Here is a 17,181-nt window from a genome sequence, read left to right as displayed (position 1 = left end):
TAAATGTCCAGTCTATTGAGAATTATTTACTCACCTGACATAGACTTGCACATTTGAACTACTTAAATATTATGTCTATTTGCAGAATATATTTAAAGTCTATCTTACAAAGTAATTCTTCCACCTAGAACAATCTCAAGCATTTCCCACTAAAACAGAGCTTTTAAAAGCTGTCTAAATGGCCAACAGCTGTTATAATATTATTCGCTCCAATATTAGAAGTATTTGAATTTCCTGAATATTCTTCTGCTATAGAGATGTGCTCATTAACACAGTAGTTGCATAAAGACCCCTATGCCTGGTTTGCTATAACTTTCTATCTCTCCTGGAGTGACTTTGCAATTCTCTTCATTTCTGCCTTTTCAAAACTGAAATGAATCATGTAATCAGTGGTCAAAATCTTTCACATTGTATGACTTGTATTTTATTTACAACTTTTCAGAATTATTCAACCTTCTGCTTTACTTTTTAAAAAATTTGAGAATAGTTGCTTTATCCCTGGAGAAGGGTATGGCAACCCACTTCAGTATTCTTGCCTGGAGAATCCCATGGACAGAGGAGCCTAGAAGGTGACAGTTCATATGGTTGCAAAGAGTTGGACACAACTGAAGCAACTTAGCACGCATGCATGCATAGTTGCTTTATAATGTTGTGTTAGTTTCTGCTGTACAACAAAATGAATCTGCTATATATATATGTGTGTATATATATATATATATATATATACTTATATCCCCCCTCTTCAGCCTCCCTCCCACCACCCCCCATCCCACACCTCTAGGTCATCATATAGCAACTTCATACTAGCTATCTATTTTGCATATGGTAATGTATATACATGAGTGCTACTCTCTCAATTCATCCCACCTCCCTTTGAGTAACTCATCTCACCTTTCAATTCATTCCACCCTCCCGTTCCCCCTGCCCCTCATGTCCACAAGTCCATTCGCTACGTCTGTGTCTCTATTCCTGCCCTCCAAATAGGTTTGTATGGCTTGTACTTAAAATTGGGAAATATTTGCCTCCTATCCATATCCATGTCCTAAAATACCCCACTTCTGGATTGGCCTTGCAGCCACTTTCATACCATCCAGTTGCTCTCGCCCTCTTTGCCTCTATATCCTTCTTCCCCTGTGGCTATGTGGCCACCAGGCTACGTGGCTCTCAATTATCTTCTGTTTCCCTGGGTTTCCCCAGTGGATGTCTTCTCTCCCCCAGTCCCCACATCACCATGGTCATCCTAAGCAAGGAGAGAAGGAGATAAGTCCTAACAGGTTACCTCCAAGTAGCATTTCTTCTTTACCTGCTGATGAGAAATAAAAGTCTATATCCTACCAACCCTGAGTTACATTATTTTACCTTGGCCTCAGGAGAAAGAGCAATTGGGAATGCAACTTGCTGGCTTCCTCTTACTGGACTATAAATTCCTTAAGGAAATGTTCATGTCCAATTTGATTTGAGCCTTACAACCACAATGTGAAATGGGCAACTGTGTCTCCCACATTATTTCAGAGAAATTTAGTCTCCCCCTAACACGTCTCTTTGAATATCTTCAAGTATACACTTAGCCAATCCCTCTTCTGAGATCTCCTGAAAAGCTATTTGAATAGCACTTGTAATATTTTATATTCCCATCTGTATATGTAAAGCCAGCTCTATTCACCCTTCTTCCTACCATAGAAGAAAGGGTCGTACAATGCATCAAAAAAAAAAAAAATCTTGCTGTCAGCTGGCCAAGCACACAATTTTCTATGGTTCCTGACCTCCAGTTTATGGATACATACATTTTTTTTTCTTTTTTTGGCCTTGCTCCACGGCATGTAGGAATGTTGTTCCCTAGCCAGGGATTGAACCCACATCTGCTGCATTGGAAGCGTGGAGTCTTAACAAATGGACCACCAGGGAAATCCCATACATTCTTTATTTTTTCTCTTTTTATACATACATTCTTTGAGAGCATCAACTTTCTTATCTCTGTTTCTTCATTAAAATTGTGTATAAGGCACTATGATAGGCACGGAGTCATCTAATGATCCCATTGGTTGTTCCTCACTGAGCTTTGTCAAACTTGGGAAAATGACAACTAAACACAGTTTTGTCAGTCTTGGGGCAACAACAACTAAACACTGAACTTTGTCAGTCTTGGGGAAAGAACAACTAAACACTGAGCTTTGTCAGTTGTGGGGAAATGACAACTAAGTGCCTGGAGCAAGGGGTTGGAGTCAGATGGCAGCAGCTGTCTGAACAGAGGACCAAATGCAGGGTAGAAATTGATTCCTACGCATGCCACCGGAAGCCAAGTATTTGCAAATCAGTCTTTCCCCATGACCTATACCATCTGTACTCATTTCTAATCAGAAAACTATTCTTTCATTTTAAAAACAACTTGAATTTTAAAGTTTTATATTAAGAAGTTATAGCTTCTATAGAGTGCATGCTTTCAACCACTCACCAATCAAGAGGATCACTTGAATACACACATCACAACATCACATCACTTTACTCGGGATATATTTTCACGGTTGTTGCAAGAGTGAAACCCATTTTTATCATGAGATCTTTCTGGTGCTTCAGCAAATGGGTATTTGAATTGTAATACAAATCTATTTCATATTTTATTTTTCTAATCTCCTCTGCAGAGCTTTCCAAACTGCTCTGCAGATGCTGGGTTAGTTGGAATCCACTGGGCATTTTTTAAGGAGTAGGCTTTAGGTAACTTACTTTCCTTCCCCACAAACCTCTAAGTGAGGGAGGTTGCCATGATCTTCCATTTTGGTCTGAGATGTTGCTAATGTCTGTCATTCTACTCTCCTCTAATTATGGGGCAACAGGAGAGCTGGAATTCAGTTTCCACTGGTCTTGCATGATCTGATTCCAGCTTGCGCTTCATCCAGCCCAGCGTTTCTCATGATGTGTTCTGCATATAAGTTAAATAAGCAGGGAGACAATATACAGCCTTGATATACTCCTGTGCCTATTTGGAACCAGTCTGTTGTTCCATGTCTAGTTCTAACTGTTTCTTCTTGACCTGCATACAGATATCTCAGGAGGCAGGTCAGATGGTTTAGTATTCCCATCTCTTTAAGAATTTTCCACTTTAATATCTCTTTAATAATTTCTCTTAAGAATTTAAGAGTTTGTTGTGATCCACACAGTCAAAGGCTCTGGTGTAGTCAATAAAGCAGAAGTAGATGTTTCTCTGGAACTCTCTTGCTGTTTTGATGATCCACTGGATGTCGGCAATTTGATCTCTGATTCCTCTGGTTTCTTTTCTAAATCCAGCTTGAACATCTGGAAGTTCTTCTTTTAACTTTTTAAACTTATATGCAGAGTACATCATGAGAAATGCTGGGCTGGATGAAGCACAAGCTGGAATCAAGATTGCTGGGAGAAATATCAATAACTTTAGAGATGCAGATAACACCACTCTTATGGCAGAAAGCAAAGAACTAAAGAGCCTCTTGATCAAAGTGAAAGAGGAGAGTGAGAAAGTTTGCGTAAGTTCAACTTTCAGAAAACTAAGATCATGGCATCTTGGTCCCATCACTTCATGGCAAATGGATGGGTAAACAATGGAAACAGTGACAGACTTTATCTTTGGGGGCTCCAAAGTCACTGTCGATGGTGACTGCAGCCATGAAATTAAAAGACACTTGCTCCTTGGAAGAAAAATTATGATCAACCTAGACAGCATATTAAAAAGCAGAGACATTACTTTACCAACAAAGGTCCGTCTAGTCAAAGCTATGGTTTTTCCAGTAGTCATGTAAGTATGTGAGAGTTGGACTATAAAGAAAGCTGAGCACTGAAGAATTGATGCTTTTGAGCTGTGGTGTTGGAGAAGACTCTTGAGAGTCCCTTGAACTGCAAGGAGATCCAGTCCATTCTAAAGGAAATCAGTCCTGAATATTCATTGGAAGGACTGATGCTGAAGCTGAAACTCCAATATTTTGGCCACCTGATGCAAAGAACTGACTCATTGGAAAAGACCCTGATGCTGGGAAAGATTGAAGGCAGGAGGAGAAGGGGATGACAGAGGATGAGATGGTTGGATGGCATCACTGACTCGATGGACATGAGTTTGAGTAAGCTCTGGGAGTTGGTGATGGACAGGGAAGCCTGGTGTGCTGCAGTCCATGAGGTCGCAAAGAGTTGGACATGACTGAGCAACTGAACTGAACTGTATGATCTGATACACTGTCATTGTTTCTTTTCCTTTTTTTTTTTTAATTACAGGTTATTTATTTATACTGTGTTGGGTCATGATTGCTGCACACAGTCTCCCTCTAGTAGCAGCAAGAGGAGACTGCTCTTCTTTGTGGTGCGTGGACTTCTCACTGCAGTGGTTCCCTTTGTTGTGGAGCATGGGCTCTAGGCACTTGGACTTCAGTAATTGTGGCCCATGGGCTTAGTTATGCCGTGGCATGTGGAATCTCCCAGACCGGAGATCTAACCCATGTCCCCTGCATTGGCAGGAGGATTCTCAACCACTCTCAACCATTCTCCAACATCGACCACCAGAGAAGTCCCTGTTTCTTTTCTTTTATTGCCATCAACAACCCAAAATGGAGCAGACCTAAAGAGAACCTCTACAGACCTGGGCCAACCAATAAGCCAACCAAGGCATTCTCTGTTATGGAAAAATAATCCACAGGTGAATTTGGGGTTTGTTTGTTTGTTGCCAATTTAGGTTTAACTACATGCAAAACATTAATATGTTTAACTACAACCATTCAACAATGTCGCAGAGACACTGTCCTTATGATAATAGACTCTCCATTTTCTTTTGCTAATATTTTTTAAAGATAGTTTTAAATGTTATCCTTCATAAGGCACTATTTTATAGTAAGTGTTTTTGAACATATTATTTAAATGCCTAAAACAATTTTAAACAAGACATTATCAATGCAGTTAAACTTTAGATATTGATATATTTATTCATATGGATTTAACAATTTATCCCCTATGGAAGACTAACCAAGTTTTCAAAAAGACTTTTCTTTTACACAATAGAACAAACTGATAGACTCAGGTGGCACAGTACAGATGATAACATCTTCCCACCATTAATTTGAGAAGTAACCTTGTACATTTGCATTGACATAGCAAAATCTGTATTTTGGATAGCTATCGTCTTATGGAATTTGATTGTCTGTAAAAGTAAGCTTAAATTCATGGTTCTGACTCATGGGAAAAATAAAAATAATCACTAAAGGCCAAATTATTTGAAATATAAAGGTAGAACACATTCATGGCTAAGGTCAGGATCCTTTGGGGATGGGATGGCAGACTTGTTTAGCAGGTATGAAGCTTTATAAACACTAAGCAAAGGGTTATGGTGATGATAATTAAAAAGTCAACATTAGGAAATGAAAATTCTTACCGCTTAAAGTAACCATTTTAAAAAATACTTCCAGTCTTCTTCCTATAATTAACACTCTTCCTCATGACCTAAACTGACTGGAGAAAAGGAACTGGGGATAATAACTGGGATTTCATTATAAATTACAAAACTGCCATTCACTTAACCTCCTCCACTTTTTAGGCAAAGAATAAATCCCATTGTAATACTGAGAGGAAGAGAGTGAAACGTGTGGCCTTTCCGTTTCTATCAGTAATCATTCTTACGTTCTCAGTAAGCTAGCCTGTCGGACCAGAGCGGAATTCAATTCTTGTATTCTCCGTGCTGCTTCTTCTTCCCGCGAGGAACGTGACTCAGAGAAAACGGCGACTTGATATTTAACCGATCCCTTTCGGCCTCTTCCTCCTCGTCGTATCTCTCACCCTCATCGTCATCCTCCGCATCGCTGCTCTGAGGACTGGAGGCCTGAGATCCCGACGGAGAAGGTGGTACCGAGGGCGGCCTGGGATACTTAAACCCTTCTGTCTGCCAAAGCCAAAAATAAGACACGAAACATCAGAACGACTTCTTGATTTTTCAGTGAGGTAAACACTTGGGATGTGCATTTAATAAAATCACAGTTGGATATTTTTTGTGGTCTGTTCAGGGTCTGTTAATTTTTACTTAATTTGACTCTGGTACCACCAAGTTCAAGAGAGATTCATTAAATAAATAGCTTCATTTTACTGAGCACTGAAATCTGCCAGGTGCTATGTGTATGTGTGAGCGTATTTAATCTCCAACCAACCTGTTCCTCTCTTTTACAGAAGAAAATTGAGGGTCCAGGAGGGTCCAAATGATTTTCCCACGGTCATACAGCAAATGGTAGAGAGAAGATTGGTTCCAGAAGACCTGAATATTTTCAGAGGCTCTACAGACCTGGGCCAACTAATAGGCCAGTCAAGATGTTCACTGCGATCTAAGTGCAACATTCTCAATTTTGGAAAAAACTAATCCATGGGTGAATGTGGGGTTTTCTTGGGTCAGTTTAGGTTTAACTACATTTAAAACATCGTGCTGCAGTCCATGGGGTTGCAAAGAGTCAGACACGACTGAGCGACTGAACTGAACTGAAAACATTAATACGTTTAACCACAATCATTCAGCAATGTCTCAGAGACATTGTCTTTATTATAATTAAGTAGGATATTTTCTTTTTGCTAATAGTTTTATGATGATTTTTGGGATGATCTGGCTGTGACTGCCCTAGAGCCTTTAATATCTACTGCCATGATACCCTATTGAGATTAAACAGTCTCTATTTCATCCTTCAGATTTACTCAGTCAAGCTGCAGAACATGGGCACCCTGGATATCCATGGACAGCCACCACTAGAAAGATTCCTGAAAGCCAAGCCACTTCGTTGACCTCAAAATTCCACCAGTTCCATTTATTTCAGTTAATGAGCATTTATCACTAGGTTTTAATCAATTGCCCTTCTACCTAAGATGCACTGAGATAACTCATTGGATAAACAGACACTGAGCACCACCTGTAGGACAGACACCCTAAGGCCACTGGGAAAACAAAGATGAAAAACAGGAGCTTCATCAATCAGGAAAACAGATGGAACAGCACTTGTCATTCTGAATTTCAGCTATTTTTAGACACTATTATTCATATATAGAGTCACTTCAAGACTGATACTTTACCTGAAAGCAATACAAAACAAGAGAAAAGAAAAAAAAGAGCTGAGCATAGGAGTTCAATATTTATTTAGTTGAATTAGTTGAATAAATAGATGAATATAGCTGAATTATCATTCAGGGCCGTGACCACCTCTAAATAATCTAAGCAAGTCACTCTGAGGACATGGACATGGGAACTGAAACAATCACAGACATGGGAACTGAAATTTATATACTGAGGGATTTATGAAGCCCTTTCATTTTCTCTGTTAGCAAATTTTACCTCAGATTAGCTTTCTAGATCTGGTCCTCAAACACCAAATAAAGGTGAATATAAGGTTTTGGGGGAAATTGTTTATGGTAAAAATGACTCCTGATCGAAAAACTACATCTACATTTGGAGTATCTATAAATACTTAATGAAGATCTCTAGCTTTTAGAAATCCTTGAATTTGATGACTCTTGTAATTGCTCACAATCCTTGCAGAGACCACAGAAGCTTATCAATGAAGATTTACATGAGATGTTGCCTCTTGTGGGGCGTGGAACTACTAAGCTAAAATAGATCTCAGGATCAATGGCAGGGCTTTAATCTTTTCGCACCTAAGTGTTCACCTGGTGGGGAGGGGACAGAGAAGTTTAGCTCTTGGACCACTGTGTAGACTGCTGCAAGCCTTATTCCACTGAAGAGAAAAGTCTGATACTGCTCTACTTAGAGCTGTGTTTCCTTCTAAGTAAATGTGATGACAAGTAGTCGCCTCTAGTCTCATGAATATAAATGTCTAAGGTGACTTTAGAGGAAGACTCCCTGATGGGCATGGCTGAATGGAGTAGAAATGGTCATCTAGTCCAGTTTCTTCTATGGTGCTTGAAGTCTCTCTATTATTCTTGCTGAGTCATCAACCAATATTTAAACATTTCCTTGGATAGCAAATTCACTTCTGATGAAAGGAAGCCACTTTACTTTTCGACAGCTCTCAAAAGAACAGATGTCTCAGAGAAGTTTCAGGCACCAAAGCACAAGAGTTTTCATTTGAACGTGCTTCTCCAGTGACATGAAGTAGCTGATTGCTGATCCTAGGTATAGGCTTACTGAATTGAGGGCTTAGAGATGGTCTGACTTGTCAGTTTCTCTACTTGTTTTGTTGCGACACTATGAAAAAGTATAATAATTTGTGAATTTAGCTACTTTCAAATAAAAGGACTTACTACACATAAACCATTTAGCTTTCAAAACAAATGAACAATACATAAACTATTTACCGTTGGTGGTGATGTGGGTTCCATGTGGAATTTTTCTGGAAAGGCTCTACTTAATGTCAGGAGCCTGGCATGCTGGTAATACTGTGATAGAAAATCAATCCATGGTTAAAAAAACACATATATAAAATTATTATTATATAATTATTATAAAATAATAATAATGTGGCCAAATTATTATATAAAAATCTTATTATCCCACTTATAAATATATATATATTTTAAAGTGGCAGATTTTAGTCATCCTAAACTTAAGAATCAAAAAACCATGACATTGCTGTGTAATACTGGGAACTCAACCTGGTTCTCTGTGACAACCTAGAGGGATGAGATGGGGGGGTAGGAAGAAGGTCAAGAGGAGGGGATATATGTTTACTTATGGCTGATTCACATTTAATGGCAGAAAGCACCACAACATTCTAAAGCAATTATCCTCCAATTAAAAATAATTTTTAAAATATGGTAATTTATAGGTTTATTATTTTTCAGTGAATAAATAAGTATTACCAAAAATTTGAAGGGAAGGCCATCCTTCTAAGTAAATGAACTCTTACTTGAACTCTGAATTGAGCACAAAGGTGATTGAAAACACTGGTTTTATTCTACAGAGAAGCAGTATGGTGTGGAAAAAAGTTGGGGCATGAATAATCAGACAAACTGGATTTAAATCATGCTTCAGATATTGAGAAAGAAACATAACTTTTACGTGCCTTATCATCCTGCTTTCATTATAAGATGAAGACGGTAAAATTAATCTTCCAGGTAATAAGCATAACTGTCAGCATTAGTGTGTGTGTATCTTCAGCTGATGGCTGCATCTGTCATTTGTCAGCCAGAGTTCAGCAGTATATAAGCAGCAACATTATGTGAAGGCAAAGTCAATTTAGTTTTTATTAAATTATCCAGTCTTGCTTGGAAAATCCCATGGACGGAGGAGCCTGGTAGGCTGCAGTCCATGAGGTCACTAAGAGTTGGACACAACTGAGTGACTTCACTTTCACTTCCCACTTTCATGCATTGGAGAAGGAAATGGCAACCCACTCCAGTGTTCTTGCCTGGAGAATCCCAGAGATGGGGAGTCTGGTGGGCTGCCGTCTACGGGGTCGCACAAAGTCGGATACGACTGAAGCAACTTAGCAGCAGCAGCAGCAGCAAGATGTATGAACATCTATCTGAGTATTTATAAACTTACTGCAGAATAGAATGTAGGTATTAGCTGTACCTGTCACTTGGAGAAACAAGATTATTCCCACTCCCCATTGTAGTTGAGAAATGTGGTCATATTATCTCTTAGAGTGAAACAAAACAGGGACTTTCTTCTTGATGTTTTCCTCATCTTCATGAAACAATATCTGTAATGCATCAAGTTAAGCCCTAGCAATAGAATAATTAGTAAGATCATGGCTAGATCTCTCTAAACTGGCTGTTCTGGTCTCAAACTAAATATGCAGAATTGGAGTTAGGACTTTGCAAACTCACATCAAGTTAAAAGTAGTCATAGTAAGTACATGAGAACATCAGTGTATCATCTTAACAATGATGATACAGATTGACCTTATAGATGGCAACTCAAATCAGATCTTTTACAGTCCAGGGGGGATTTTAAAAGGGGTCCTCTGTGAAGATCACAGACTTGCTTACTCTGCCTAAGTATCTCCAGTCCAGAAGATCTGAGAGCCTCTCGGTTCGATTCCTTTGAATAATCCTCTGGCGGCGTGACTGTTTGCAAAATCCGTAGAGAAACTGAGTCAGTTGATTGCAAGAATCATCAGGTGAGCGGAACCGCCTGTCAACGATGTAAATTCCTGAGGGACACAAACGCGAGAGCACAAGTAAAGGCAAGGCTAACCTTGGAGCGTTTCTACTCCTGTTCCTTAGGATCCATCATGGACCGCATGCTTATCCACTCCCTGACTCCCCTACTGCTTCTGCTTCATCCTTTCCCTTCTCCTGTGATTTCCTTCTAATAGCTCACAACTCTCACTAACACACAGCCAACCAAATGAATGTTGCCATAAAAAACCTGGCACAACAGGGCTACCCCAGATCAGTGGTCATCCTTGGGGCTGCTGGCTAACCAGAGTCTCCACGGTAAAGACTGAATCTCAGTGCTTTTCAGGTTCCCCAGTGTCCCCACTGTGCACCATGGGGGTGAGACTACAGCTATCACCCAAGGAAAGATGACGCTGACAATGCGACTCTAGAAGACCAGAGGATCAGCATGTCCAGGCAGAGCCTCCAGCCCATTCTAATTTTTCTTGCTGCTAGGCAACATGGACACAGAGATGGTGACACCACCTGCCATCCTAAATGTGAATTTTGATAACTCGGTAGTTGGAACTTACAAACTAATTATGCTGACCAATACACGTACTCTAAAGCAATGGTTATCATAATATTACTTCCAGGTAATAGAAGACCAAACCGGTTCAGAAAAATGAAAAGGTGCAAAGGCAAGATTTGTCCAAGTTTAGCACTCCTTTTGAAGAAGGGGATGGCTACCTACTCCACTATCTTTACCTGGAGAATCTCATGGACAGAGGAACCTGGTGGGGTACAGTCACTGGGGTCGCAAAGAGTTGGACACATCTGAGCAACTAAAACTTTCACTTTCACACTTTGTAGTTTGACTTTTAAGCAATATATTCGATATTAATATCATCCTTGTCTTTTCTATGGACCTTATAAGTAATCTACTTTTAATCAACCAAGAAGTATAAATATTAATTGGGGTTTCCCTACTGACTCAGCAGTAAAGAATCTGCCTGCAATACAAGAGACCCAGGTTTGATCCCTGGATCAGGAAAAATCCCCTGGAGGAGGGCATGGGAGTCCACTCCAGTATTCTTGCCTGGGAAATCCCATGGACAGAGGAGCCTGGCAGGCTACAGTCTATGGAGTCACAGAGTCCAACACAACTTAGTGACTAAAACAACAACAAATAAAACAATCATCATCGGGATAGTGTTAGAGTTGGGCTCGGTAAAGACTCTGTGCTTTGTTTGGTGAGGGGTCCCTTCTCCTTGGTTGGGTTCATGATGAAAAGCCTCACCATATGCAGTGGGGTCAGCCACATGCTCCTGCATGAAACAGCCAAAGCCAGAGAGATTGGTGGTCACACTGGGGATGCCCATCACAGTGCATTCAGCTGCCAGGGGAAACAGAAAAAAGCTTGGCTTCAGACCAGCAATTACACCCTGCTATACACCCAGAGAAGGAAATTGCTCCAGTCCTAGTAACAGCAATGCTTGTTTTGTGCCAGGCATAGTATTAAGCTCCTTACATGCATGAACAAATTTAATCTTCTTGAGCAGCCAGTGAAGTAATGCTATCACTATCCCCATCTTATAGATGAAGACACTGAGGCCCAGGGAGTTTAAATGGCTTGCCCAGCTTCACAAAGCCAAGGGATGTGGTGGAGCTGGGATTTGTAGCCAGGTCCCCAGCCCCAGAGCTGCTCAGAACTGCTACCTTACACTGCTTCTCTCATTCCAGCTGCCTTTTTTTTGCTCTGTTCAAAGCTTGTGTCTCTAAATATATGGCAAGTTTGTGCAGTAAGCCAACTCATTGGGAAAAGACCCTGATGCTGAGAAAGACTGAGAGCAGGAGGAGAAGCAGATGACAGGAAGAGATGGTAGGATGGCATTACCAACTCAATGGACATGAGTTTGAGCAGGCTCCAGGAGATGGTGAAGAACAAGGAAGCCTTGCATGCTGCAGCCCATGGGGTCGCAGAGTCGGGAGACGACTGAGCGACTGAACAACAAAACATATTATGGACAAGAACAGTTCCTCCCCTCATTTTCGTCTCTTTTGCCACCAATCTCTTCCACTTTCTCTGGTGCTCAGTGAAACCATGGTTTATTTCAATCCTCTATCACCTTTTTATCAAAACCTTTTCTGCAGACAATCTCAGATGTTACCTCACTCAAGGATGATTGAATTGTTAACATGAAATTTACATTCAATTATGGAATTTTTCTTGGTTGATTAGTGGGGATGGTGGATAAAAAAAATTTCCTCATGACCCATGTACTCCTGTTCTGCAAGTATTTCCTCTTGGTTTAGCTCCAGAGAGTAGTGGTTTTCAAATTTGGGGGAAGATGGATGAGGAGAAGAAATTGAATTAGGGATTACTGACTCATTTGAGAATGGGATGAAATCCTAGAACTCCTCCCCAGAAAAATTTTCCCTACAATTCTATGAAACTTCACAGATCCTTAGTTTTATTAAATATTCTTTTACACTTTTGGAAGAAAAGTTATGACCAACCTAGATAGCATATTCAAAAGCAGAGACATTACTTTGCCAACAAAGTCCATCTAGTCAAGGCTATGGTTTTTCCAGTGGTCATGTATGGATGTGAGAGTTGGACTGTGAAGAAGGCTGAGTGCCGAAGAATTGATGCTTTTGAAGTGTGGTGCTGGATAAGACTCTTGAGAGTCCCTTGGACTGCAAAGAGATCCAACCAGTCCATTCTGAAGATCAGCCCTGGGATTTCTTTGGAGGGAATGATGCTAAAGCTGAAACTCCAGCACTTTGGCCACCTCATGCGAAGAGTTGACTCGTTGGAAAAGACTGATGCTGGGAGGGATTGGGGGCAGGAGGAGAAGGGGACGACAGAGGATGAGATGGCTGGATGGCATCACTGACTCGATGGATGTGAGTCTGAGTGAACTCTGGGAGTTGGTGATGGATAGGGAGACCTGGCGTGCTGTGATTCATGGGGTCGCAAAGAGTCGGACACGACTGAGCGACTGAACTGAACTGAACTGAATACAATTTCAGGCACCTTTGTAAACACCGTATGTGTCCACTGAATGAAATTAATGAAGTCAGTGTTTATCTTCACTGGGTTTTCTCAAAACATAAAACACAGATTTTAATACTTTCCAGAGTGAGAGTTAGCACCACATAAAGCAATTTTTCTAAAAAATTATCTAATACCAAACCTATACCACCAAAGTTTCTGCTATTTCTGTAATTCAAGTTAGGAAATAAGGGGCCAATTTCTTTTAGTTAATTTAAAACAAAGAAGGATTCATTCACTATTTGGCATGGATTTCTCACACATCCCTTTTCATCTATTTATCTTTTATAACAGCTTTGCTGGCCTTTATCTTAAACTAGATATAGCTCTTCAGGTTAAGTTTACCTTTGTCCTATAATATGATATTCTGGTGGGAAATAAGTTAGATAGCCTTCTCTTTATCCAGTATAAATGACTTCCCACATTCCCGTTGTCACTCATGTTTTGGTTTTGTCCTTTTTTATCCTCCATATTTACAGTTGAAAATTATATTACTTACTAGAAAGAATAGGAGTAACAAAGTTGCCAGTTCATCAAGTGAATTGTTTCAATGTATCTCAAAAGATAGTTACTTTATTAAAAACAATTTAAGATAACTGTTTGGGCATTTTGCAAGTAAGAAAATACTGCCTTCATGAAAGTGGAATTGGTGCCAAAAACAACTTTTAGAACCACAAGAGAGAGAACTGGAGGATTCAGATTAGTAACTTTACTATGTCATGTTTCAAGAATGGGTAATCCTTTATTAATCTTTCCACAAACATTCTTATGGTTTTACAGCTGCTGGCAAATTATTCTTGCTGGAGCCTAAGACAATATAAAAGGAACTTTATCAAAAGATGCAGAGCCTTGTCACTCCTATTGTAAAGATTATAGTATCCTATTTATATAGACTTTAATATTCTATACTTAAATTCTGGGGTCAGAATGTAAAGATTAGAAAAACCTTCCTCATAATTCAGCCTATGACTGCTCTCACCCTAATTGCTGCTGCCCCTTACTTAGACCATGATGACACTGAGATGCAGAAGGCAAAATGTATTCATTATAAATAAAAATGTTTTCTGAGCCTTTTATTTTCAATTATAAATAGAATTATAGCTGTACTGGGAGGAAAATCTCTGATTACCAAGAAGATGGAAAAGTCATCAATGTCTTCTTTGCATTGGCATATAAAATAATTGTTTCCTTTTTAATTAGGCATTTCAGTACAAATACAAATTGCCAGCTCCTGATGCCATTGACAAGCAAGTTAGTAGGATACAGAAAAGAAACAAAGACAGTGGATCTGAGAATCTACCACCTGTGGAAAAAAAGGAGGGGGTGGGCAGGTGTAGAGTCTGAGTGGAATTACGTCATTGGCATAATGCCTACCACCAAACTGACATGCTATCTTTACCTCTTTTTTTGAGAGACAAGGGTGTGAAGATGACTTTTCACCATACATCTCTTTATACTATTTGTGTCTTTAACCATGTGAATGCATTACGTAATTAAAAGATAAATATATCCTTAACTTAAAAAAGGATTCTTCTGAAATAAATTTTATAACAGTTTCAGAAATAATCATTTCTCATATTAATTTCCTTGTAGTTAGTTTCTCCTTCATATTAATGGATAAGACTGGTGAATTTAACTAAAAAGATATATTCTTTATAAAACAGTCTTTTTGTTTGGAATGCAATGAGGCAACAATTCAGATACTAAAATATGCCCAACCACAACCTCTTACACTTATATAAAAGATTACATAGTATGTCCTCAGGCTTCGCAGGTGGCACTAGTCGTAAAGAACCTGTCTGCCAATTCAAGAGACACAGGAGAGGTGGGTTTGATCCCTGGGTTGGGAAGATACCCTGAAGGAGGGCACAACCACCCACTCCAGTATTCTTGCCTGGAGAATCTCATGGACAGATGAGGCTGGCAAGCTACAATCTATAGGGTCGCAAAGAGTTGGGCACAACTGAAGTGACCTTAGCACGCACACACGCATTATGTCCTTATGCTTATGTCAGAAGCAACAAAGCGTAAATCTGATCTGGGATAAAGCCGACCAAAATCACTTTTAAAACAAACAAACAAACAAAACCAGAACCTTAGTAGAAATGACATATCAACTTGGAATATTACATACTTATGTGTAGAATAATATTCTAATACAATTTAAAGCATCTCACAATCTATACATGTCACATACCTGGAGTATAACCCCAGGGTTCATAGTATGATGGAAATACTCCAAGATGACAACCTCGGACAAACTCTTCATAATCCATGGGTAGCAAGGGGCTGGTGGAGGACAGGAACTCTGGGTGCAAAATCAACTGAAAGAGGAAAAAAAATCTAATGAGAAAAAAGAAAAAAGAGAATAAATTAGAGCAAAAAATCTCCCAAAGTTTTTTTTATTTCAGAATTTAGATACTATAGAATCCTTGTGTTATAGACTCAGGGGAAAGGAAGAGAGATAAGGAAAAAGGAAAAGGTCTGGGTGTTTTTTCCTCCCCTCTCTATTCTCTGTGAATATCTACTCTGAGGACTGATTTTCCCTTAAGTTCCCAGGCCTAGATTGGAGGATATAGAGTTGTGTCCATTTTTGTTCTCATGCTAATCTCATCCAACCCAGCCTTTATTGACAGTAAAGGTTTTATTTGCTTTTCTAACTGCTGGCCCCTGTCTTGTTTTTCAATTTATTCCCACCAGGAACAGAAAAGAAGGGAGCTACCCTTCCACGCCAAGTGAAATGGAACTGAGGGCCAGTTGCAAGCTACCGATGCAATGTCCCTGAACTGGAGACAGGAAGAAGAGCAGGACATCCTGATAGGATATTTTCACCATGTGAGTACAGTGGTCAAAAATAACCTCCAGAGCAGAGGTTATAGAAAAATGCAGTAAACAACTAAGATGCAATGAGTTTGAGCATTACCTTTCCTTTTAGCATAATTGATTTTTTTTAAGTTTATGCAATTTGATTTCACACGACACTTGTGTTTAAAACTGGCCCACAGCATTCTGAACAGTTCGCAATTGGCTCGCGGGCACAGGTATGAGCCTTTTCTTGGACTGCACAGCCTGTGTGTGTGTGTGCACTAGTCACTTCAGTTGTGTCCGACTCTTTGCGACCCCATGGACTGTGTGGCCTGCCATGCTCCACTGTCCACGAGATTCTTCAGGCAAGAATACTGAAGTGAGTTGCCATGCCCTCTTCCAGGGGATCTTAATCTGTATCTCTTACGTCTCCTGTATTAGCAGGAGGGTTTCCACTAGCGCCACCTAGGAAACCCCGCAGCCTTTAATTTTCTGCCAAGGCAGAGACCAGACTGCAGCTATACTTGGACAGCTATGACTAGAACAGCTACTTAGCTGGTAACCTAGATAAATGAGTTCTATTTCTCCTACTTATTAAAATGATGACTTATGAAATTTAATATAATTATAATATATAAATTATATTACTACAGTACTTTAAAATCAGATTTTTCTAATTCATTTATTAGAATTTAATTTTCATAACTTACTTAGCTATGAGGGGAGGCTGATAAGTAACCTAAAATTGGTTTGGTGAGAATTTTAATAAAATGGAGAAATAGAATTATATATATATATTTTTTCATATATAGCATGTTTTATATATTTTTATTTGTTTATATGTAAACATGTTTATATATAACTTGAAATAATGTCAAATTTACAGAAAAGTTGCAAGTATAATGTGAAGAGAATTAATATTTTTCCATATGAGTATAAATTGCTGACAAGATACTCATCATCCACAAATACTTAACGTGTGTTTCCTACAAACAAGAATAGTTTCCCTTAAAAAACTAAAAATAGAGTAACCATGCTGCTGCTGCTGCTAAGTCGCTTCCGTCGTGTCTGACTCTGTGCGACCCCATAGACGGCAGCCCACCAGGCTCCCCCATCCCTGGGATTCTCCAGGCAAGAACACTGGAGTGGATCGCCATTTCCTTCTCCAATGCATGAAAGTGAAAAGTGAAAGTGAAGTCGCTGAGTCATGTCTGACTCTTAGTGACCCCATGGACGGCAGCCTACTCTGTCCATGGGATTTTCCAGGCAAGAGTACT

The 17,181-nt window shown here is 39.6% G+C and overlaps 1 protein-coding gene across 1 annotated transcript in view; it reads right to left on the bottom strand.

The window, feature by feature from the left end:
- Positions 1 to 4,526: 4,526 nt before the first annotated feature.
- Positions 4,527 to 17,181, bottom strand: part of GYS2 (glycogen synthase 2) — a 58,002-nt gene continuing 45,347 nt past the window's right edge. The window contains exons 12-16 of the mRNA XM_004006794.5: positions 15,297 to 15,423; positions 11,342 to 11,437; positions 9,931 to 10,094; positions 8,293 to 8,373; positions 4,527 to 5,887 (exon numbers count right to left, since the gene is read on the bottom strand). Coding sequence (XP_004006843.1) covers positions 5,666 to 5,887; positions 8,293 to 8,373; positions 9,931 to 10,094; positions 11,342 to 11,437; positions 15,297 to 15,423 — 690 coding nt within the window. The 3' untranslated portion in view covers positions 4,527 to 5,665. The remainder of the gene's footprint in view (positions 5,888 to 8,292; positions 8,374 to 9,930; positions 10,095 to 11,341; positions 11,438 to 15,296; positions 15,424 to 17,181) is intronic.

The sequence above is a fragment of the Ovis aries genome, chromosome 3 (assembly GCF_016772045.2).
Source record: "Ovis aries strain OAR_USU_Benz2616 breed Rambouillet chromosome 3, ARS-UI_Ramb_v3.0, whole genome shotgun sequence".
NCBI lineage: Eukaryota > Metazoa > Chordata > Mammalia > Artiodactyla > Bovidae > Ovis > Ovis aries.
The sequence above is the reverse complement of the archived record's forward strand: the minus strand, read 5'-3'. Positions and strand labels throughout refer to the sequence as shown.